At 47.3% G+C, this 24,921-nt stretch overlaps 2 protein-coding genes across 4 annotated transcripts in view; both read right to left on the reverse strand.

Annotated features, from left to right (window-relative positions):
- Positions 1-867: 867 nt before the first annotated feature.
- Positions 868-6,978, reverse strand: LOC119087372. Its single transcript, XM_037202329.1, is given in 4 exon segments — positions 868-2,581; positions 2,584-4,624; positions 4,626-6,362; positions 6,451-6,978. Coding segments are annotated over 4 exon segments (5,562 nt in total). The 5' UTR covers positions 6,901-6,978; the 3' UTR covers positions 868-1,247.
- A 16,821-nt stretch (positions 6,979-23,799) lies between these two features.
- The window catches only part of Snx16 (sorting nexin 16), a 30,844-nt gene continuing 29,722 nt past the window's right edge, over positions 23,800-24,921 (reverse strand). For all 3 annotated transcript variants that reach the window (XM_028887549.2, XM_028887550.2, XM_028887547.2), the window contains one exon: positions 23,800-24,917. In XM_028887549.2, the coding sequence (XP_028743382.1) occupies positions 24,806-24,917 (112 nt within the window). In that variant the 3' untranslated portion in view covers positions 23,800-24,805. The remainder of the gene's footprint in view (positions 24,918-24,921) is intronic.

Raw genomic sequence — 24,921 nt, forward strand, 5'->3', positions numbered from 1 at the left:
TTTGGGCCATAATTCTATTAATATACAATAGTCAGAGGTCAAGTTCAGCACTGTAGTGGAGACGCAGGGAGTGAGTCCCGTGTTACATGCCCAAAATGTTCCTTTAGGGGCTGTAAGATAATAAGCCCCTGATGGAAGGGCCTGAGTGGAATTGCAAAGACCTTGGTGGGATGGTGGAATGGCTCCTAAGCAGAGCCCTCGTCCGGAGACTTCGGAGAGAGTCAGCTTGTGCCGGGGGGCGGTGTGGCATCTTGTAGGAGGGGAAGTCTGGTTAGTAAAATTCCCCATAACAGCAACCCCTTCGTAATAAGGGGGACTTGAAATTAGACAAAGCCAGCAACTTCTGGTTTTGTTTGGGGCAGTAAGGTTGAGGGTTAGATACGCCCCTTGGATTAATTTCAGGAGTCTATCCCCAGTACCTGGCCTTACAAATGAAGCAGTGGTGGCCATGCTGGCTGTAGGGGACAATGTAATAGATCGGTGGGGGAGCTGGGCTGGGGCTCTTTCAGGTTGTGAGGGTAACTTTTGTTCTGGGAGAACAGGGTTGGGGCCCACAGGAATGTTAACTGATTCTATCTTTTGTTTTATTTGGAAGGTGAATCCCCTGTCTGTTCCCGTCATATAGAACCTGACTCCCCAGGACCGTCCATCGGTCCATGAAGAGAACTTTGTGCCCTTCAGGGTGAAGGAAATGTTTAGTGAATCTTCTCCCTTTTTACTTCGTCCCACCTTGATAAGATCCCAACTGGAGCTAGGCTCCCAGTACACGTCCCCGGTCGTTTCACATCCCCACTTTGCACAAAAAAAAGATTCTAGTCCCCCACATTTGTAAGTTGTATCCCAGTCCCTTCCGTCCCTAGGGCATACATACAGCTGGGTCTGCTGTAGCTTTCTATAGGCTGACCGCGTTCGGCAGCCAGGTGAGTCGGCTATATGTTGTCCTTGTGCTGTAACCCCAGTCTGTATGGCCCGTTTCTTTCGAGACATAACATTGTAGTGGTCTGCATTTAGGACAGAGGGCCTGTTGGTGTGGGTGTACTCGGGGATATCCCAGGTATCCAGCCTAGCGACTAGGTCGCATATCTTGGGAGTCAAGTAGGGCCACCATGTGTTAGGAGCATGCTGAGCAGTCGTGGACCAAACTACATCCCCAGTTTGGGAAATGACCTGCCAGGTAATTTTCTTAACCAGGTGGGGGCTCTTTGGTGATGCCCCTCTTAATGTCAGGAGGAGGACTATTAGGGGGATCAAGGGGACCCCCGGCTGAGTCTTATCTTTAGTGGGTTTGGAGATCGTTGAACTTTCCATGTTGATGTCTCGGTGCTCTCAGCTTCGTCGGGTTCCTTGGCAGCCTTCACATGCGATGCGTGGACCCAAGCCGCTATCCCATCAACCTTGAGTGCGGTGGGAGTAGTTAACAGGACGGTGTATGGTCCTTTCCACCTCGGCTCTAGGTTCTTGGATTGATGGCGTCGGACCCAGACAGAGTCCCCAATCTTGAATGGGTGAGGCACCACCGGGCGATTCAGTTGCTCCCGGTAGGCATCCGCCAGGGGTTTCCACACCGTCTTTTGCACCAGTTGGAGGGCTTGGAGGTGTGCCTCTAGGGTAGGGCTAGTGGCAAAAGAGGAGATGTCAGGGTGAAGGAAATTTACAATTGGTGGGGGAGCCCCATACATAATCTCGAACGGGGTTAGGCCATGAGGCCCAGGAGTGTTCCGGGCTCGGTAAAGGGCTAGGGGGAGGAGGAGCACCCAATCTCTAGTGCCAGTTGCAAGCGTTAATTTGGTTAAAGTCTCCTTAATGGTTCTATTTGCACGTTCTACCTGTCCTGAGCTCTGGGGGTGGTATGCACAATGAAGTTTCCAATCAATCCCCAGTAGCCTGGCCACCTTCTGACTTACCTGGGAGACGAAGGCGGGCCCATTGTCTGACCCCAATATCTGGGGCATTCCATACCTGGGAAAAATTTCTTCCAGGAGCTTCTTGGTTACCACGTTAGCGGTCTCCTTCTTGGTAGGGAAGATCTCCATCCACCCTGAAAATGTGTCTACAAAGATCAGAAGGTATTTATATCCATATAGTCCGGGTTTTACCTCGGTGAAGTCAAGTTCCCAATGGACTCCAGGGCGGTGACCTCGCAGGCGGCTCCCTCTGCTCAGATGGGCTTTTCCTGGATTAACTTGGGCACAAGCAGGACAGCTGGAAGTCACCTGTTGGAGGACCTGTTCCTGATTCAATAATACAGTGTCCGAAGCCTCATCAGCCAGAAGGGCCCTCATCTTGTTTTTGCTCAAATGGGTTAACGCGTGGAGGAACTTGAGCATGTATTTGGTATGGGAGGTTGGCATAACTAATTTGTTATCCATTATATAAGCTTGTCGCTCGGGGCTCCATTTCGCCCCCATTTTCTTTGCTAGTTCCTGGTCCTCCGGGCTGTAGGACATGGGGTCTCTGCTTGGCTGTTGGTCCTGCAAGACCAACAGCTGGTCGCCCCTAGGGGATTGTAAGGCGACTGTCCGGGCTGTCAGATCAGCCAGCCGATTTCCCCGTGCTACGACAGAGTCATCTTTTTGGTGCCCGGACAATGTATGATGCTGAGCTGATGCGGGAGGAACAATGCCTTTAAGAGGTCTAAAATTTCTTTTTTGTTTTTAATTTCCTTACCCTCCGAGGTCAAGAGGCCTCTTCTTCTGTAGATTTCTCCATGTACATGAGCAGTGGCGAAGGCATATCTGCTGTCGGTATAAACCATGAGTCTCTTACCTTCCGCCATCCGGAGGGCCTGGGTCAGGGCGATCAGCTCTGCTCTTTGGGCCGATGTTCCAGGCGGCAGCGGTGAGGCCCAAACTACCTCTGATTCGGTGGTAACGGCTGCTCCGGCCCTCCGTTCCCCTTCTTGGTGGAAGCTGCTCCCATCCGTGAACCAGATAAAATCTGGGTTCGACAGCGGTTGATCTGTTAGGTCAGAGCGGGTGCCATGGACCTCCGCCAGAATCTGGAGGCAATTGTGCTCCTCGGATGGGTCTGGCAAGGGCAGCAGGGTTGCGGGGTTGAGGGAGACAACTGGTCCGAACACCACTCGGTCTGTGTCTAGCAACAGAGCCTGGTAGTGGGTCATCCTGGAATTTGAGAGCCATCTGTCTGGGGGCTGCCGGACCAGAGCTTCCACCGCATGGGAGGATAACATAGTTAATGGCTGTCCCAAAGTCAGTTTCCCTGCATCCTTGAGCAAAACAGCAATGGCGGCTACCATGCGCAGACAGGGGGGCCATCCTGCAGCTACCGAGTCTAATTTCTTGGATAGATAAGCTACAGGTCTCTTCCATGGCCCCAGTCTCTGTACCAGTACTCCTTTTGCAAAGCCTGAGTTCTCGTCCACGAACAGTTCAAAAGGCTTGGTCAGATCTGGTAGGCCAAGAGCTGGTGACTCAAGTAAGTTGCTCTTAATTCATTGAAAGGCCTGTTGTTGCTCCTCTCCCCAGTGGAACATGGTCCCAGGCTTGGTGAGAGGATACAGGGGGGCAGCCACCTCAGCAAAACCTGGGATCCAGAGGCGGCAGTAGCCGGCTGTACCTAGGAACTCCCGCACCTGGCGGGGGTTCCTTGGAGGGGGTATGGAGAGTATGGCCTCTTTCCGTGCTCTTGTGAGCCATCTCTGTCCTCCCTCTAGGGCGTAACCCAGGTAAATGACTTTACTTTGACAAATCTGAGCCTTCTTAGCTGAAGCCCGATAGCCCTTCTGTCCCAGTTTAGCCAAAAGGGCCCGAGTGCCTCTCAGACATTCAGCCTGGGTTCTGGCTGCTAGGAGGAGGTCGTCCACATATTGGAGCAAGATTAAGGCCGGGTGTTCAACCCGGAATTCAGCTAGGTCTGAGTGTAAGGCTTCATCAAAGAGAGTCGGGCTGTTTTTAAACCCCTGGGGGAGCCGAGTCCAGGTCAACTGTCCTGAAAGTCCCATCTCTGGGTCTCTCCATTCAAAAGCGAACAGCAGTTGGCTCTGGGGGTGCAATCTCAGACAGAAGAAGGCATCCTTCAAGTCCAGTATCGTATACCAAACGTGGGTTGGTGGAAGAGTGCTGAGGAGGTTGTAAGGGTTTGGCACCATGGGGTGTATATCTTCAACCCGTTTATTAACCTCCCTCAGGTCTTGAACCGGTCTGTAATCCCCTGTCCCAGGTTTTTTTACAGGCAGGAGGGGGGTATTCCAAGGTGATCGACAGGGCACAAGTACTCCCTGGTCCAAAAGCCTCCGGATGTGCGGTTTAATGCCCTCGTGGGCTTCCCGGGACATAGGATACTGTCTGATTGAAACAGGAGTGGCGGAGGCTTTTAACTGAATAACAAGTGGGGGTTGGTCGTGAGCCAGCCCCAAGCCGCCAGTCTCTGCCCATGCCGAGGGAAATTCCCTCAACCAGTCCTGCATTTCTTGTGGTGGCCCCTTAGAGGGCTCAGATTCAAACAGGCGGTATTCCTCTTCCAGTTTTAGGGCTAGGACTTGTAGGGGGGTCCCTTTGGGTCCTGTAACGGTCGACCCCTTATCATCAAAATAGATCTGAGCCTTGAGCTTAGTCAACAGGTCTCGGCCCAATAATGGGTGAGGGCAGTCGGGTATATGCAAAAAAAGAGTGGGTTACCTGTCCAGATGCCAGCTGAACCTTTCTCTCGGTGGTCCATCGATACCTCCTGCTACCTGTGGCCCCCTGGACCAAAGCTGTGCGGTCACTGAGAGAGCCTCCGGTATGGGTCAGGACTGAATGTTGAGCCCCGGTGTCCACCAGGAAGGTCACTGGCTGCCCCCCAATCTTGAGAGTTATCCTAGGCTCAGGGGGGGGCTCCTGGCCTTGACCTCCCTAATCCTCCAGATTGAGGAGGTCCGTGGCCCTTGACTTAGGTCTCCGAGACCCTTGAGGCTTCTTTGGGCAGTCACGAGCCCAATGTCCTCTCTGTTTACAGTAAGCACACTGGTCTTTGTCAAGCGGTGTCCTTCTTCGATCTTTCGTCCTAACTCCCTCGCTGACCTGTCCCTGAGACACTACAGTGGCCAGGACTTTAGTCATTTCCCTATGACGCTTTTTATCTCTCTCTTCCTGTCTCTGCCATAACCTCTCCTCCCGCTCTTCGGGAGTTTCTCTCTTATTAAACACTTTTTCTGCCTCTCTCAATAAATCTGACAAACTGAGTGAATGCAATCCTTCTAGTCTCTGTAACTTGGCCCTTATATCTGGACTTGACTGATAGATGAAAGACAGGATGACACCCGGCGCCTGTCCTGGATCTTCCGGATCGTACGGGGTATACATCCTATATGCCTCTCTAAGCCTTTCCAAGAACGCTGCCGGCGTTTCTTCCTTTCCCTGGGTCACATTCCTAACCTGGGCCAGATTGGTAGGGCGTCTAGCTGCCCCTCGGAGACCCGCCAAGAGCAACTGGCGATAGAGACGTAGGTGCTCCCTACCTTCCGGGGTCGCGAAGTCCCAGTTCGGGCGGGTGAGGGGAAAGGCTGCGTCAATGATATTAGGCAATTGGGTGGGTCTTCCATCGTCTCCTGGAACCTGCTTCCGAGCCTCCAGGAAGACCCGCTGCTTTTCCTCCACCGTCAGGAGTGTCTGCAGTAACTGCTGACAATCTTCCCAAGTGGGCTTGTGGGTCACTAAAATGGACTCAATCAGGTTAGTCAAGGCAACAGGGTCCTTAGAGAAAGGAGGGTTATGTTGTTTCCAGTTGTAGAGGTCAGAGGCTGAAAATGGCCAGTATTGGAGCTGGTGATTAGGACCTTCCCTAAGGGGAAAGGCTCTGGACTCCTTGGCTGGCTCGTCGCGCTTTCCTCGTAGGCGACCGGCAATTGGGGAGGGAGCTGGAGTCTCATCTTCCCTCTCTCTCCTTAGAGGCTGTTCAGGCGCCTCCTTGGGGGCCGTCGGTCCCTCCGGTGCCATTGCAGGGGCCGCCGGTCCCTCCGGCGCCCGATTCCCTGGGTATGGTGGTGGGTCCTCTGTTAGGAGGTCAATAAGAGGTGAATTGGGGTCTGGGGGGAGGACAGGAGCCTTAGGGGAATCCTTTCGTGGGAGAACAGGGTAAAGGGAGGAGGTAGGAGGGGCGGGAGGGAGCGGTGGTTTGGCGCTCGCGGGTGGCGCCGTCCCTCCCAAGCCCCCTTCCCCAACCCGGGCCTCCCCAGTCGTCCCGGAGCTGGTCCCAGCACACCGCCACAGTGGAGGAAGTGCGCTCGGCAGTGGCCGTTCGCCGGCCGGGGAGCCGTCCCCCGCCGATCCCGTCCCGGGCCCCGCCTGAGCGCCGGTGCCATATCCTGCGGCCGCCTGCGCATCCGCTGCGCGTTCCATATCCCGCACCGCCTGCGCGCTCGCCTGCGCATCCGCTTGCGCGTTCCCACATCCCACGCCCGCCTGCGCGCCCGCTGCGCGTTCCACATCCCCGCCGCCGCCTGCGGCCCGCCTGTGCCGGAGCGGCGGGCCGCGGGGAGAGGAAAAGACTTGCTGGTGTGGGGTTTGGGAGGAACAGGGAGTGGGAGGGATCCGCCGATCTGGCTTCCTCGGCCCCGAGATTCGGCGAGCGCTGCTGCTGCCGGGGGGCTGGGGGGAAGAGAAACGGCTTAACCCATGGGGGAGGTTCTGTTGTCAGGAGTCTCCACATGGAAATGTATGGGACCTGGTCCGGGTGGCCATGGGAACTCGAAGCGAAAACTTTTCCCTCTACCTGTGAAATAAGACTGAGGTTAAAGGTTCCCTCGCGAGGCCATCCTACATCCATTCTGACCCAATCGGCCTCGCAAAGAGTGATCCATTTTTTCTTCTTGATTACGACCCCCTCGTTGTTGGCTCGTGTCTTTACGTCTGACCAGTGGTCAAGCGTGAGGCTCAAGGGGGTGGTGACAGTCTGTCCCATGGCTGTTTCTAGGAGGAGAACGGTTAAACAGAAAACAAGGAACGACAGACCAATACAAATAAGACTAACACGTGCTGCGCGGCTTCGGTTCCAAACCGAAAGCAAAACCTCAGAAGGAGACTGCGGGGGTCCAGCCCCCTCTTCTCCAACCAACACAACGTATCCCTCGGATATGTGAGTGGCCCCAAAAAACCGTGCCCCAGAGGGGACTTCAGACCGTGCCCCGGGGGGACTTCAGACCGTGGAACGTCTTCCAGGTTCGCAGTGGCGAAGTCCGGGCTCGTCAGCCCCTTCAGATCCACTGACTCAGACAGATTATCAGGCGCGCAGACAAACAAACAACATTCAACATTCAGACAAACAGACAACACTCTGACAGGACAGGGATGACATAAACCAAGGCCGGCCGGCTTACCTCCTGATGGTGGGTCGGTGGTCCCAGGGAGGGGTCTCAATCCCCGTACGGGCCACCAAATGAAAGACCCCCAGGGGAGATCTTCCTCCGGGAGAGACCCCAAACCCAAGGAGCACACCGAAACCACAGATCAGATGCAAACAGCAAGAGGGTTTATTAGATACACAGGTACCTGGGGGCCAAGTCTCTCGGAGGACTTGCGCCCCTTCCTAGGGCAGAGGGGACTTTTTATGGGTTTCCAGGGGCAAAGGCGCGGTTACAGAAGCAAGAAGCATAGTTACAGGGTCCCGATTGGTTGTTTTACAGAAGGCCAGGGTGAACTTGGGGTCGCATTCTTTAATTATCAGAAGTTTGATGTGTGGCTGACTCGTCCTTGCACAAAGTATAGTGGGTGTCTTTCCAGCCCAGCTGCTTATTCCTCAAGGCCAGGGGCCCGCCATAAAATATCCTCATTTAACCCAACTGTCTTTCTCCCAAGGCCGCTGACCACCATTATCTCCTCCCTAAGCCAGATGGCTGGCCACAGTTATCTCTCCCTCCCAAGGCCGGATGGCTAGTTAGTTACAGCTGTGAACTTCTGTCTTTCTGTTTCCTACAGAATGGCGTTTCTTAGGCTAAGTTATGGGGGGCATTACTTCAGCCCAACACCCCATGTCCTCATAATGGAGTGGGGGTCTTTCACCTACAGAGTCTGGCTTTTTTTTTTTTTTTTTTAAGTTAAGAGATTTTTGTTTGTTTGCTTGTTTTTTGTTTTTTCAAGACAGGGTTTCTTTGTGTAGCTCCGGCTGTCCTGGATCTCGCTCTGGAGACCAGGCTGGCCTCAAACTCACAGAGATCCGCCTGCTTCCGCCTGCCTCCGCCTGCCGAGTGCTGGCATTAAAAGCATGTGTCAATTGTTGTATCTTGTTGAATTGACCCTTTTATCAATCTAATATGTTCTTTGATTGCCTTAACAGCTTTTTTAAAAAAAGATGTTCTTCCTGCACGTATGCCTGCGCGCCAGAAGAGGGCACCAGATCTCATTTTAGATGGTTGCTGAGACTTGAACTCAGGACTTCAGGAAGAACAGCCACTGGCTCTTAATCTCTGAGCCATCTCTCCAGACCCCTTAACAACTTTTGGTTTAAGGTCTACTCTATTTGCTATGATTATAATCGCCACGGTACTAGTTTTGATTTCTGTTTGTATAATACATATTTCCCTAGCCAATGAATTATTAAATGATCAGTTTCCATTTGATGACATTAAAAGCATTGCACAGATAGAGAACGGCTGTTAGAGAGGTAGACTTTATGTAGGATTCTGACGGCAAAGTAGTACAAAGGGGAACAGAGAGAGCGTTAGCGGGTTCGAAGCAGGTCAGAGGACGGGTTTCTAGTCCAGATGGCTAGCAAGTTGCATATTTTCAGAATAAGATGACAAATGGTTATCATATATAACATCCTTAAAAGATTAGCTGAAGTTAAAAAAAGTTAAAGAATGAGTAAAGTTTTGCAAAGGAACAAAGAGAATGTCAGAAAACAGTCAGACAATACGGGAGTGATGCTGGGGCAGAATAGGCTTGTTAGAAATAGACGCACACCAATATCCCTTGGCTGGTGTGATGCTTAATACAGATTGCCACTTCGGCAGAGTGGGCATGTCTGTGAGGGAGTTTCTAGACTAGGCTGAGGTAGGAAGGCCTACCTCTGGATGTGGACACACCACTCCATGGGGTGGGATTGTGGACTACATACAAAGGAGGAAGCAAACAGAGCACCAGCATCCACCCCTTTCTGCATCCTGACTGCAGACACAACGTGAACAAACCAGACCCCAGTACCGCGACTTCTCTCCACGGAGGACTGCAGCATCCACCCCTTTCTGCATCCTGACTGCAGACACAACGTGAACAAACCAGACCCCAGTACCGCGACTTCTCTCCACGGAGGATTGCAGCATCCACCCCTTTCTGCATCCTGGCTCCAGGTACACTGTGAACAGCAAATGACTTCTCTCCACGGAAGATTGGACCCTCAAATAGAGCCAGCATCAAGTCTTCCTTTCCTAAGTCACTTTTGTCAGGGATTTGACTGTTCAACAAGGAAAGTATCTAATATAACAGTAAAATAATAGAAATGAGTAAATTGAAAATTTATTAAAGTTAAAAACACACATAGCAACTCAGCATTGTGCATATTAAATAATATCTATAAAAAGTCAGGGTAGGGGCTGGAGAGCTGGCTCAGAGGTTAAGAGCACTAGCTGTCCTTCCAGAGGTCCCGAGTTCAATTCCCAGCCACCACATGGTGGCTCACAACCATCTGTAGTGAGATCTGGTGCCCTCTTCTGGCATATAGGCAGAATGCATAATAAATAAATAAATAAATAAATAAATAAATAAATAAATAAATAAATAAGTAAAGATTTTAAAAAGTCAGGGTAAAAAAGGAAATTATGGCTTGGATATGATACATTCCCCCATGGGTTCATATGGCGTATTCTTGATTCTCAGGAGGGTCTGGAAACGTTAGGTAGGTTATGTGTAGGAAGCAGATGGCAGAGGTTAGACATTGAAGGTTCAGTCCTACCTGGCTCCTTCCCGACGAGGTGAATTGCTCCTCTTGTACCTGTTCTTGCTTTCCTGCTTCATCACTAGCTCAGAACAAACAGAACCGAGGACTTCTATTTCAAAACTCTGAAACCAGAAACCAAAATACATATTTTTTTAAAAATATTTCCCTTCAGGTATTTTGGTCACAGATACATGCAGGACCAATTTTATGTTCTCTTCGGATGGTAAAGAGAAGAATTTGCCAAGAGAGTCTGTAACTGAAATCCACTGTTGAAATTATTTGAGAGGTAAATGCAGTGAACAAACACATTGATTTAGCTGGTTCCATTCTTAACTGGGGTAGTCGGTCAGTCATCTAAGATAAATCTTGGGATGTATCTCCCTTAGGCCAGGCAAGTCCATGAAATACGAGCTGGTCAGTCATCTGAGACCTTGGGATTTTCAATCCATAGCCAGCCGGATTCCCCCCTGGGAGTTTTCTATGCAGAATGTCATCGTGTGCTGTTACTCATAGTAGCCACGAGGCGGCACTCTAAGCCCGTCGTAAATGCGAGGAAGGCGCACTGACGAAAATCTGTCTCCAATTGTAGAAAATTGATAACAGTTTGTATTTTACTAATTGGTTTTTGTAAATGAAAATAGTTGCTTCAAAACGAGGCAATAGGGCAGACCATATGGCTTAACGGAGTCTCTGAGAGCCTACCGTGTTTGAGAGTTTGCGTTCTTTCTTCTCTCCTCAGGACAGCTGGGGTCAGGCTGCAGGTGGCAGGGACATTTGGGACTGGGCGGGGGGTGCGTCCTCACCTTCTACTATAGACGGCTGGGACCGTAGTGACTGGGATATGATGCCTGTGCTTAGGGAAGGAATTTACAGAAGACCTTGATCAGAATAGAGGTTACCCTAACCAGCAGTCTCAGATGTCCTGGGCTCGGGCTCCTCTTTGCCGCAGGGGCAGGACCTGGTGACAGGACCTCATGACTGCAGCCTGGGGGCTGGAACCACTGCCTTTGCACTGTGTCCCACAGCCTTGCCTTTCATCCTCGCAGGAATCCACTTACCCGAGCGACCATTGTCTGTTCCTGTTAAGGAGGACGTGGAGGTTGAGAGAGCCCCACTCTGGCTTGTGGAGGGGCAGGGACTGGGGCTCTGTGTGTTTCCAGTGGCAGATAAACCTAACCGATCGTCCCAGGATAAGGGGGCTTGCAATGAGACACCTTAAATCTTGCAGGCCAGAAGTCAGACACTCAAGGGTCTCAGAAGGCTACAATGAGGGCGTGGCGTCTCTGTGATCTCCTGGGGGAATGTTTCCCGGTGTTCCCGCCCCTTCCTCTGCCTTCGAAGCCACCACGTTGCAGCTTGTGATCATAGCCAGGAGATGGCGCTCTGCTTCAAAAGAGGTTTCACAGGGCTACCCAGACAGGGTAGTCGCATCCCAAGGCCTTTGATTTCATCATGTCTGCAAAGCCACTCACAAAGGATGGGGGCATTTGGGAGTTAAGTCGACACAGCACTTGCTTTGTGAGTCGGTTCATGTACAATTCTGTTCAGTATTTTGAGCTGGCATGAGTGTGGAGGACTTCTTGTCATTAACTAAGGCATGCGACAATCTATACAGAAATATCTCCCAGCATCTCTAAGCATGGATTCCTAATGAACTCCTAGTGTGTGCCAGGCATCCTATTAGGTGGTAGCCATGCAGGGGTAGAAAGGTGAGCTCTTCTCTCTCCACACAGTGGAGTGAGGGAAGTTCCAGAAACAGGTTAAGCGTGACCAAGTCACACTGGCCCTGTGGGAGAAACTGTACCAGGGAAGGGTCTAGGGAAGGAGAGTTTAAAATCAGTGCTCTGTGGTTTCTAAAGCAGCCATGCACTCTGTGTGGCTTTTTTCTTCTCACTATGGATTCTGTGACTAGGAAGAGGAAACCTTCTCTAGAGCTAAGAGAACCACACTAAGTTACCATGACCGCTGGCTGCGATGCTTCCGTTCCGAGTGCAGGGGCCCGGGCAGCCCTTCATAAACTCTGAAGTTTGATGGGTAAAAATAGTTCGTCTTGGCTGTCCCCACGTGTCAGGATTCATGGGCCCGTGGCTCCCTGAATCTGCATCTGGTGGGTTCCTCCCTGTCTGCAGGGCCCGTGCTCCTCCACCCTGTTCTAGAACACGGAGAATGAAGATGAGCACCGGCCTCACTTTGAGCTGCGAAGCTGAGGCGGCGAGGGCCAGCATCCTTCATGGAACCTGCGGTGGAACTGAGTGGATTCTGAAGGTGAGAGCAGAGATCGGGGGGTGGCGGGGGAAGAGGTCTCAGTTAGGGTCACCGTTGCTGTGATTAAACACCATGGCCAAAAGCAGCGTGGGGAGGAAAGGGTTTATTTTGCTTACACTTTCGTGTGACTGTTCATCACAGAAGAAAGTCAGGGCCGGACCCTGGAGGCAGGAGCTGATGCAGAAGTCATGAAGGAGTGCTGCTTACTGGCTTGCTCGGCCTGCTTCCTTGTAGAACCCAGGACCACCATTCCAGGGATGTCCCCACCCACAATGGGCTGGACTCTCCCCCGTCAATCACTAATTAAGAAAATGCTTTCCTACAGCCAGATCTAGCAGTTTCTCAAATGACTGTAGACCTCTCTGATGACCCCGGCCTGTGTCAAGTTGACATAAAACTAGTCAGTGCAGGAGAGAAGCTTCTAAAGGGGCTGTGATTCCTTCAAGGGACATTGTAAGCCTGTCTTGCTGGAGCTCCTGTCTGGGTAGGCGCCACACTCTGCTTGCAGAGCCCTGGGCTCCTTTTCGAGCTGAGCCCAGCATGTGTGGTGTGACCCTGACTTAAGGAGCCAGCACTTGCTCCAGGGGCTCTGGTACTTCTTACTTCCCTGGCTGTGGGGCCGGAGACTTCATGGGCAGTGTTGGGTGGGGCAGTATTTTCAGGCTGCAGGGAGGTCGGTGGCTCAGGTGTGTCTGCAGCTACCTCAGGTGGAGGTTGTTGTCTTGGTTGGTGGTATTCAAATGTGATTCAAAACACTCAATTTAGCCTATGAAGAAGACAGAATCCAGGGATCAGGGCCAAGATGGAGAACTCTATGCCCTGGCTCTGGTGAAAGTGTGTTTCATAGATCACAGTTGAAGGTTTTTAGCAAGCTGGACCGTGGCAAACACAGGCCCAAGCACGGCAAACATGGCCCTGACAGGTTTTGCCTTTTACCTCTGCCCCTTGCTAAACCTTTAGATTTCATTCCTAAAGCTAGGCAACAAGGCCTATTCCCTTAACTGGCCACTGGCTCATTCCTGCGACTGATCACCAGGGTCCAACTATCAAAACACCAAGGTCCAGCAATCAAAATCATTATTTTTGACTAAACTAATTAAAACACCCAATCAGAATTTACCAACACATCCTAGCTCGTTCTAACGCAGACCCCCCCCTCTTTTTCCCTCATCAAATTAACACTTGCAAAGCTATTTGCAATTCAGATTCAGCCACCTTGTCTCTTTGCTTTGCTTAATTAAGGATCTCTTTGATGGCTTGCGGTGGGGATGGGGTAGGAGAAGGACTCAGTTTTCTCTAAGGGGCTGGCCACTGGGAGTTTGACCATGCTCCAGTGAGTATATGGGCAACACAAATTGGACTTGGTATTTTTTTTCTTTTTCTTCTTTTGTTTCGAGGGAGGTCATAAGGGTGGCGAGTGGATCTGGGAGGAACGGGGAGTGGGATCAGAGTGCATTATGTGGAATTTCCAAATAACCAACAAAAACATTAAGTTAAAACAACAACAAAAAAGGATCTTTTTGCATTTGATTTGTGCTTGGAAATTGGTGTTTGGGTGTGGTCTGTGCCTGATCTGGAGCTCAGAGGGGAGCAGAACTAGGTACTCCGGCCCCTTCAACATGATGGTCGGTCTTCCATGAAAGCTTCCCAGACATAATTTCTCTATGCAGGAGAGATGCATAGAGAATAAAGAATCATTGGGCAGGCAGTCAAGGAGCCTTGTTTTCCACAACACTGTGTCTCTCACTCTGTCTTACATCACCTTCCTGGGTTGAGGCTTCATTGGTAAAATGAGCAGGTGGGAGTGGAAGATTTGGAAGGTTCCCTTGGGAATAAAGGTTTTGGGCTGGTATCAACTAGGTGGAGTTGGTCTGCAAACTGCTGCCCTACTGTGAACCTGGGAGAGCTTCCTGAATTCCTGGTATCCATGGCAGCGGCAGTTTCCAGGAAGGATCTGTGCGCTTCGGTCAGTTGGTCCAACTGCTTTCTGAAGTATGTTTTATGATCAAGCTTCTAGGTTCTGTTACTTGTGAGTGGATTAGAAAGTATTGATTGGGACCTAAAAGTCACAAATACTACTTCTTTATTATTTGTTTTCTTTTGAGTCAGAGACTCATTATGTATCCTAGGTTGGGGATGAACTTATGACCCTTCTGCCTCAGACTCCTAAATCTAGCTTACAGGCATACACCTTACATTTGGCTCCAAATAGTCTATTTCTGTTTTAATTTAAGTATTTGCTTTTCATTTTGTATGCATTGGTGTTTTGTCTGCACGTATGTCTCTGTGAGGGTGCCAGATCCCCTGGAACTGAGTTGCAGACAGTTGTGAGCCACCATGTGGGTGCTGGGAATTGAACCCAGGTCCTCTGGAAGAGCAGTCAGTGCTCTTAACCACTGAGCCATCTCTCCAGCCCCCAAATAGTCTATTTCTAAGTGCTCTTTTCAGGATTGTTCATATATAACAAGTATGTATTGAGCTTCTGCAGAGTGTCCCGACCTGTTCCTAGGACAGGTGAAGGGCTCCTTAGAGCCCACCATTGTGGACAGACTTAGATGAATGAACGCAACTCAAGGTGGCAAGTAGGCTGTAAGAGGAACATGGTACTGTAGTGGTACTTCCTGGGCATTCTGGGAGGAACAGCACATGACAGATGGGACAAAGCAGTTAGAGTTGAGGGCTGGTGGTGACCACTCATATGCAGAGACGGGAGAAGTATTAGTGTCATGAAGGTCTTTGCCCATTGTAGCACAAGTCAAAGACATGTCCTGCCATGCAGACAGCCAGAAATCTTTATGGATTAGAGGTTAAACGATATTGGGCTATGGTACTGGGGAGCTGGCTCAGTGGATGAAGCATTTGCTGTACCAGTGTGAGAACCTGCATTCCAATGCCTAGAGCCCACATGAAGCAGGCTGTGGTAGTGTGCACGCACAATCCCAGCATTCCTGTGGTGAGGCAGGAGGCAGAAACAGCAGAGTCTTGGGAAGCGTGTTGGCCACTTGGCCTGGCGAATGCAGCTTATATAACTCAAACAAGGTGGAAGGTGAGGACAGACAGGTGAGGTTGTCTTCTGACCTCCATGTGGGCAGTGTGGCATATATACACCTGAATTCATACACAGGAACTGGATACATGCTGGTGAACATGGTGCTTCTCCTGTACTCTGTTCCAGAACATCGTGGAAAAAGGTAGGGATCTCGGGGTGGAGAGGTGAATGGGAGGGGATTCTTATTCACAATTCAAGTTAACTTTCTAAAGTTTAGAAGAAGGCTGGTGAAGAAAGGTATGGAAAGGGGGTCCAAGCAATGGTCACTTTAGCCATCTTATAACCTATGCAATTATGGGAGGAATCAGCCTTCAGTGAGCATTGTTTTACATGGTGACCACTTTGTACCTTGAAAATTTCGAAGTGTCTTCTGTGTATGGTATCTCTGTCTTGACAGCAAACAGAACCACTATTATTCCCTTGACAGAGTTGAAAGAGAAGACTGAGCCAAGAGGAAAAGAAAGCTTCCAAGAAAAACGTAGAGAAATCTGAAACTTGATCCTGAACAGGTCAACTTTTGTTTTCTGATTTCTTTGCACCCATAAGCAATCCCTCTGTAAACCTGATACATTTATGGGGAAAGTTTTATTTTAATTTTCAGTGCTTATAAAAAACAATTCATAACATCATATAATGAAACACGAAGGTGGGAATTTGGGATTTCTTTGGCTGTATCTAGACATTATTTTCCTATAGAGCGGAAATATGGAGAAAATATTGCTTGACGGTTTTGAGGATGTCCTCAGAACACTCAGGAATGGGCCACTACGACCTGTGACTCTGACAAGTAATGGGAGATGAGGTTGAAAAGTTTAAGCTCCCATTGTTGTCTAGTTGGGTGCTTTAAAAACATTTGGTGACATTGTGAGGCCCCAGCATCTTGAATCAGGTCCATGAATGTAGAATAGGCTGGTTCAACACTGCAGGTGGCATCCTTTGCTTAGCTCCCGCTCTCAGGGAGCTGTTACCTTCTGGGAGCACAGTGGAGCAGACTGGGGAAACACAAATGTCTGATGAGGATAATACCATCACCTGACACAGAAACCAGCACTCTGCTCAGCATGGTCAGGATGTCCCCACTTCCCGGGGTCAGTGATGTAAGGACTGTAAGCATGCTGCTGGGCATGTTGTAGACTCTATCCAAGTCCTCCTTTACACACGATCACAGATGCTCAGGAAAGCGAATGAAGGTGCCTCTTTGATAAGAAGCAGAACCCAAATGTGAGCTTCGGGCTATATAATTTTGAAGCACATTCTTAACTAGAAGAGATCAGGAGGAAGGGTTAATCATGGAGGCTCTGCAGCACGAAGACCTGTTGCAAACTCTGAAGCATTTGACAGACACAAAGCACTGGGAAGGTAAGCTCAGGCATTTGGACAGACCTTCTGTTTACTTATCCCTGTAGGTAAGAACAGCCCTCAGGTGAGTAGTTGTCATCCAGCTGCAAAATGAAAGACAGTTCTCAGCGAGTCTTACTTTATGTCTTTTGTAGATAACAAAGGTCTTGCTTTGTCCTTAAAGTTGCTCACATATAAAAACAAGCCTCCAAGGTCCTAGCAAATGAGCTGTTATCTTCTTGGAGCACAGTGTAGACACATGTGAAGAATGGAGACCCGGAACATTGTAGAACATGAATCTACTAGACTGTCCTCTTCCTGCTTAGCTCTAGCTGCCTTTGTTCCCCGGTCATCTTTCTGTCGTCTGAGATGCTTGAGTCCACATGGTGTCGGGACATTTTCGTCCCCCTTCCGACTGCACAGTCTTCAGTTAACTCAAGTTGAGGCAAGTCCACGTTCCCTCCCTTGTCAGCTGTGCCAGAAACCCTTTTCCAGTCTAGGCTGGGTGTGATGCCACACATCTGTAATCCCAGCACTCGGAGGCAGAGGCAGGAGACTCATCACAGGTTCTAGGACAGTCTGGTCTACATAGAGAGTTCTGGGATAGCCCAGGCTACAAAGTTTATATATCCGTGTAAGTAAGGTCAACCCTTAGGTGAGTAGTTCATCCAGCTGAAATGAAGAACAGTTCTCAGTGTCTTAGTTTATTTTTCAGTGCAGACAACAAAGGTCTTGCTTTGGCCCTAAAGGTGTTCACATAAAAAAAACAACTCTCCATGATCCTAAACAATATTTTTTTCCTCAAAAAAAAAAAAAAAAGTAAACAAGTATCAGAGCTAGTGATGGCTAGACTAAACAACTGAACAGTGTCCACTGTGCAGCAGACAGGCCTTTCAGGGCTTGATGGCCCTGCCAGGTCTATGGCACAAACAGCAGGAAAGTAGGAGCCGGGGCTTTCTTTGTTCCTGTGACTTTAATATACCATTACCCAATATGCACTGCAAGGACCACCAACCCCGAGAGGAGCTCCCATTGGACCCACAGAAGATTCAGATAGCTCTGTCCTCATTGACTGGTGTCCTCAGGGATCAATCTTGGGCCATGTTTTTGGTGCGTTTGGTTAGGTGGTCAGCTGTCCAGTTTTAGCAGGTTTTCAGCCTGGGCCAATGCTATGTGTTTGGGTTGAGTCACTCTGAAATTCATCAAGCGTCCCACTTACTTTTCAGCTCCAACTAAACTATTTCCTTCAAGTTTCCAGATGAAAATATGACTGTATTATTCTTTTAAATTACCAATTCAATGTTGTTTTTATTTTATTTCAAACAGTGCACAAACATCCAATATTTTATAGATTTAAAAATCATTTTAATTTGATAACTACCACCTATTGAATGCATAGTTTGGAAACCAGTTAGAACAGAAACTACTTGTAAACTGGATATTTCTTATTTAAACCCTGAAATTAAAATGCAGGGTAAATGATTGGAATAATATGGCTAATGACTAACATTGGGTCTGATCACCAGAACTGGTTTAATAAAGTCCTATTGTATTTTATGTTCATAGAGACATTTCAGAGTGGCCAGTGAGGGTGGTGTTCAGTACAGGAGAATGAACACTGCATTCTACCTGTGCAGAAGCTGCCATATTGTAGCTTAGGGGGGTATTTTGCTCATAATTCATTTAGACTGGTCAATACTATAATCTGGGTAGCAAGATATTTTATAGGAAACTAGTTGAATTTTCTAAAAATGAAATAGATGGTAGGGCAATATTTACATATACATTAGTTATTACTAGCTTAAATTAATTAGTATATTATTTGTTTAGAAATTTTTTTTTAAATCACAGCTTAAGAGGCTGGAGAGATGGCTCAGTGATGAAGAGCACCTTCTGCTCTTTCAGAGGACACAGGTTCAGTTCCTAGCACCCACATGATGACTTTCAACGGTCAGTAACTCCAGTTCCAGGGCATCTGACCTCAATAGGCACCAGGCATACACATGTGCATGGACATACAATACAGGGAAAACACCCATACACATACATTTTTTTTAAAGCTACCAATTAATATATGCTTACTTTAGGAAAAATGAGAAAAGATATTGTGGTAGTTTGAATGTAATTGGCCCCCACAATCCCATAATCGCATAGGTAGTAGCACTATCAGGTGAGGCTTTGTTGGAGTGGGTATGGCCTTGTTGGAGGAAGCGTGTTACTATGGGGGTGGGCTTTGAGGTTTCATATACTCAGGATACTGCCCAGTGAGTCAGTTGACTTCCTGTTGCCTCTGAGTCAAGATGTAAAGACTCAGCCGGGCGGTGGTGGCGCACGCCTTTAATCCCAGCACTCGGGAGGCAGAGCCAGGCGGATCTCTGTGAGTTCGAGGCCAGCCTGGGCTACCAAGTGAGCTCCAGGAAAGGCGCAAAGCTACGCAGAGAAACCCTGTCTCGAAAAACCAAAAAAAAAAAAAAAAAAAGATGTAAAGACTCTCAGCTCTAGCACCCCATCTGCCTGCACACTGTCATGCTCCCCTTCATGATCATAATAGATTAAACCCCTGAAACTGTAAGTGAGCTACCCCAGTTAAATGTTTCCTTTATAAGAGTTGCCAAGGTCATGGTGTCTCTTCACAGCAATGGAAACCCTAAGGCAGATAGGCATGTGAAAAGAAGAAAAGGATTCCTTCATAATTCATGGAAAACACTACAGCCATCATTGGACTATTGATCTTCTTGTGCAGAGGGGCACAGACAGATGGCTTTCAACCTCTGCTGGTGAGATCCTGCTGCTTGTAGCCTGCTTCTCTCTCTACTGTGAGCACCGTTCCTCCTGTCCGGTGGTGTGACTTCTCGGAAAGTGTCAGTGCAGGAGGCTCGTGTGTCAGCAGCAACCTGATGGTCCTGTCCACACGGGAACTTGGTGTTGAAGTACTTGTGAACAGTGTGTTGTTCATCCCGAGATGAACTTCACATACCGTGCATATGCTTTCGGCTGGAAAGACTGCAGTAAACATCTTCGACAGGCAGATGTTGTCAAATTAGCTCCACCAGGCATGCAGGGCTCATGGCCACACACTACAGTGGAAACACTGTCACGGAACCCGACAGCCACCCACCCTACCCTGTGGCCACGGCTCTCATGCACTTCCAACTATGAGATCAAACATACTGTATTTGACTGTCTTTTTCTTACACTCTGTTTTCTGTACTAAGTTCTATTAAAATGAGCAAAGATGAAACGGTGTGGTACTGTGCTATCATTGCTTTTCTCTGGAAAGAAAACATGATCTTCTGTGATAACCAATTACCTGAAGAAAGAAAAACAAATTAACTGGATGAGACACCTGGGCCCTGTAGGCATATTTCCAGGACACTTGTCACCACGGCATATGTGGAGTCCTGTCTTTCTGACCTTTAGTTCAGTTCTGCTAACATATGGGTCTCTAACACCTTCTAGACCAGCGTTGCATGGGTGAGAGATACAAAGGAGAGGTCGAGTATCTCTCAATTAATCTGACCTCAGTTCTACCAAGTCAGGCCTTGCCCCTTTATTTGGGATAACTGCATCTGTCTAGAGAGCTTTACCTGGACTGCCCAGTGACAATATCTAGCACGTTCCAGTGAACGAGGATTGTGGGTCTGAGCAGCCACCACCTTCTCAGTCAACACAGCACAAGACTAAAGAGTAACAGGTCTCAGGACTGAAATTTCCTTTTCAAATATTTCTTGCTTTTGACTTTTAATTTCTCCAATAATCCAGTTTCGGGTTTCATGATGTCAGTCATTCCACAACAACTGAATATGCACTGATAGATGCTTTTCTAAGCACAAGGTACAGGGCAAAGAACAGAGGGAGACAGGAAAAGCTCTGCTTCCCGAAGCAGCTGTGGAGGAAGGCAGGTGAACTAGACAATGAAAAGGGAGACAGTCAGCTTGGGAGGTGGGAAGCTGCAAGGATGTGTCCAGAGGATGATTAGATTAGACTTGAGGAGGAGACACCAGCAGGGAGATGGGTTCTGCAGCATGGTCCAGGGATGTGGTAAGGTGGGGGGACTGGGGTCTGCCAGGCTGGAGAGCAGGCAGGCAGCAAGTGAACAGTTGGCATGTGTTCTAGTTGGGTTTCTATCTCGGTGATGAAGACCATGACCACAAGCAACTTGATAAGAAAAAAAAAAGACTGGAGATGAGCTGACAAGTTGGGGAGAAGGGGACCATCAATGTGAGGATAAAAGAGGGCAATGGGAGATGAATATGATCATAATTCACTGTAACACATGGAAACTTGTCAAAAAACAACAAAAAAGAGGCATCAGGATGCATGCTCAATGCTTGAGCAAGGCAAGTGATCCTTTGAACATACACGAATCCTACCTTGCTAGCTCCTCAATCTTGAATATCTTGCCTCCATACCTATGAGAAATTTGTTTATGCCATCCAGTTGTGGCTTTTACTATAGTTACCTGAGATTTGTTACATATTTTTTTTTCTATATCATACTTTGGAAAAAGGAGTGTCTATTGCTGTGAAGAGACACCATGACCAAGGCCACTCTTACAAAAAAAAAAAAAGCATTTAATTGGGGGCTTACTTATAGTTCAGAGGTCAGTCCATTATCATCATGGCAGGGAACACAGTGGCAAAGCATGGTGTTGGAAAGCAGCTGAGAGTACACCGCGATCCACAAGTGGGGAGAGAAAAAGACTGGGCCTGGCAGGAGCTTTTGAAACCTCAAAGCCCACCCCAGGACACACTTCCTCCAAAGAGGCCATACCCTCTAATTCTTCTAGTCCCATCAAAGGCTTCCACTCCCTGGTGAAGCAGCATCAAATATATGAGCCTATGGGGGCCATTCTTATCCAAACCACCACATTCCAGGTCCTGGCCTTCCTAGGCTTGTAGCTATATCATAATGCAAAACTGCAGTCAGTCCAACTTCAAAAGTTCCCATAGTCTATAACAGTCTCAACACTGTTTAAAGGTTCAGTGTTCAAAGTCTCTTCTAGATTCAAGACAATCTCCTAACTGTAACCCCTGTAAAATCAAAACAAAAAAGCAGACCACCCACTTCCAATATACAATGACACAGAATAAACCTTACAATTACTTCCCACATACAGTGGCACAGAACATCCATTACCATTCTAAAAGGGTGGTAGAGAGCATAGTAAGGAAATACCGGACCAAAGCAAGCCCCAAAACCAGCAGGGCAAACTCCAAATTCTGCATCTCCATGTCTGATGACAAAGCGCTTTTCCCATCTCCAATTCCTTTCAACTTTGTCTGCATCCAGTCTGCATCTTTCCTTGGCAAGTAACCCACAGCCCTGGCACCTCCAACATCTTAGGATCTGCAACACAATCTGGGCTTTACCCTCCAGAGTCATGCAATGGCCTTTCTGGGCCTTCATGCAGAGCTACCCCTGACATACACCTGGGGGTGCAAATAAACACTCACCATTTTGACTTAGCTTGTGGACAGTGGCTGCTGTCTAAAGAAACAAGAAACTTGGATGGGAAGACGGACTCAGAAGTCCATGGAGGGACCTGTGCTGCATTTTTTCAAAAGGACTTTAGTACTATGTGAAGTGCTACTACCTCTTGACTACAATTACTTCAGCTACAAACAACGTAGCGAGACTCAACTTATCCTCAGTAGGATCTATTACAAAGGATTCCATTTCACTTCTCACATACCCTGGCTGCTTTGCTCTTTGCTTTGTGTAGAGAGGACACAGATCTGGTAAACGACAAAAGCTGTCAAGCAATTGGTAGGTAACGTAGGTCTCACTTGAGACTGTGGTCAACCCACGGTCCTGATATTATATTGTCCTTTGGTCAAGGGCCTGATTGCCAGCATCTAAAATGTGTGATCCAAACTCACTGATCTAACCTCAAGGTATGTTTCTAAGGGAGAGCAATTGAGCTTTTTCCAATCAGTGGCATTATTCTTAAGTTGAAGTTGTAAGATTATTCACAAGTACCTTTTGTTTCAGTTACATTCCAATTTTTAAGAGAATATTGGTTACTTTAAAGGGCATGGCAACTATTAACAAAGACTTTACAGAATACCAAGGATATCAAGCATAAACTTAAAAAGAATCACCAGCTCATTCCATTCATGTGAAACACAGCTCTTACGTGGAATTTGACTTATGGAAGCCTTAGGGAACAGGGAGAATAGGGAAAGCAAAGGGGAGGAATGGTAGCCAACATCTGAGCAACACAGCTGCTCTTGTAATAGAAAATTCATTTATTAAATGGGGATAATACTTGCGAGTAAAATGTATTGTAAAAGTAAAAAAATGTAGCCTCTAAATATAAATAATAGTAGTTTACCTAAAAGACAGGCTTTCTCAGTCATTTAGAACTTTAATAATCTGAGGAGCTGGATTTTTAGTATGGAGTTCCTTTAAAGCAGACATGCAATACTTTAACACAATGCATTTGCAAACATCACTGTGGTCAAATGGTATTGAGTACTTTAAGTGATTGGTTTTTTCGAGCTTTTTGCAAAGCCTACAATACCTTAACACGAATGAGCAGACAAATTCTGTTCTATCTCCAAGGACAAGTAAGCACATTTTAAATACTCTTTGTGGGAAATGTTCTGATTCAGAGCATATCTTTGTATTCTGACAAAGACTTAATTTTAGTATTCTAATAAAAAAAGTATTTTCCTTGTAAGATCAAAGGTTAACAAGAGTCACTGCATGTAATGACTTATGTTAGCAGAATTTTAAACAAATGCATCTTGATATGTATCTTAAGATACTGTACCATTTTAGATTATAAAGGAGAAATGTAAATGTTATTCCATTTCTCTAGAAGGTTCTTTCAGATTTTAGAAAGCTTATGTAGCCCAATACCAGCTGGGATTTCAAGATATTATTGTGATTACAATGCACATTAAAAATAATTTGCAGCTGGGCAGTAGTGGTGCATACCTTTTAATCCCAGCACTCAAGAGGCAGAGGCAGGCAGATTTCTTTGAGTTTGAGGCCTGCCTGGCGGACAGAGCGAGTTCTGGGACAGAAAAGGCTGTTATACAGAGAAACCCTGTCTCAAAAAAAACAATAAAAATAATAATATGCAAACAGTGGAAATAGAAAATATACAGGTTCACACTGTCAGGATGAAACAATGCATTTTCACAACTATATACAGAGCTGAAATAAGCATACATATTTTACAAGGCTAGCTCAGACTTCTATAATAACAGTAAAGACACTACACATCATTCTTCCAGCTAACTCCACTTACTAAAGAAACTCACCAGTTGAACTTGGCACAAAAGAGTTTAATTATCATAAAGTGCATCAGTTGGCTAAATATATTATAAACAAAATCAGTCATAATACAGCATAACATCTTCACATACATAGAAATACAAATGGAACACCAGGAGTCAAGCTACTTGGGAATTTTGCATATAGGGTTATTTATTTTGTTTTCTTTTTCTCTAACTCACTTGCCTCAAAAGTGTAGTATATTTTGAAAAGACTATGCCTTGATTAGCAAAAAGAGGTAGTGTTCTGAATGAGGCAAACCCCACTGAATCTATGGGTAGAGAATTGAGTTGAAGATTATGCAGAAAATATCCACGTCTAAGATATTAATAAATCAGGACACTTCCAGTAAGTAGCTTGACATTAATAATCATCATTTAAATCAAGGCTATTTTATTGCTTGCCTATCTAATTACAGTTCTTCAAAGCGCATTATCTTTGGCTCTAGAAAGTCATCTTTTAAATAGTGTTAACATTTCAAATAAGCCATTTTTATTTAGAGATGATAGACACAGCAACATTTCACACTGGATTCATCTTTATCTTCCCTACGGTGTTCAGTGATTTAATCCTGTATCATGTCTGAGATAGAAACATTACCCAGAGTCTAACATGCAATTAGTTTTCACCTACTATAACTGTCGATTTTAAGTAAGACAAGCACACACATACACACACGCACACACAGTAGTTTGGAGCAATATACAGGCAAGACAATGTAATAATTTATGTAAAGTATTTAAGAATATGGGCCCTGATAACAATTCTAGCTAGTTTTTTGTTGTTGCTGTTTTTCAGTGTAGTAAATACAATGCTGGACAAAAGACAGTTGAAAGCAGCAGTGAATACAGTCCTTATTCCAATAACTTAAAAGAGACTTTATGTAAACTTTGTACACGTGCATCTTGCTCTCCTCTGGTTCAGTCTTTGCGGTGGGCTCTGCCACTCTGCCGCAAATCTGCCGAGATGCCAGAATGGCGGGGGCTGTCACCAGTGTCAGTCATCTTCAACACTGTACGCCAACTGTGCGACTTCTATGTCTGCGATGGCCGCCACGGCCGCCGCACTTCTAGCTTCTCTGGAGTTGAAGTGTGCCTTACTATTAGCTCTGG

Source organism: Peromyscus leucopus, chromosome 2 (genome assembly GCF_004664715.2).
Source record: "Peromyscus leucopus breed LL Stock chromosome 2, UCI_PerLeu_2.1, whole genome shotgun sequence".
In the NCBI taxonomy this organism is placed as follows: domain Eukaryota; kingdom Metazoa; phylum Chordata; class Mammalia; order Rodentia; family Cricetidae; genus Peromyscus; species Peromyscus leucopus.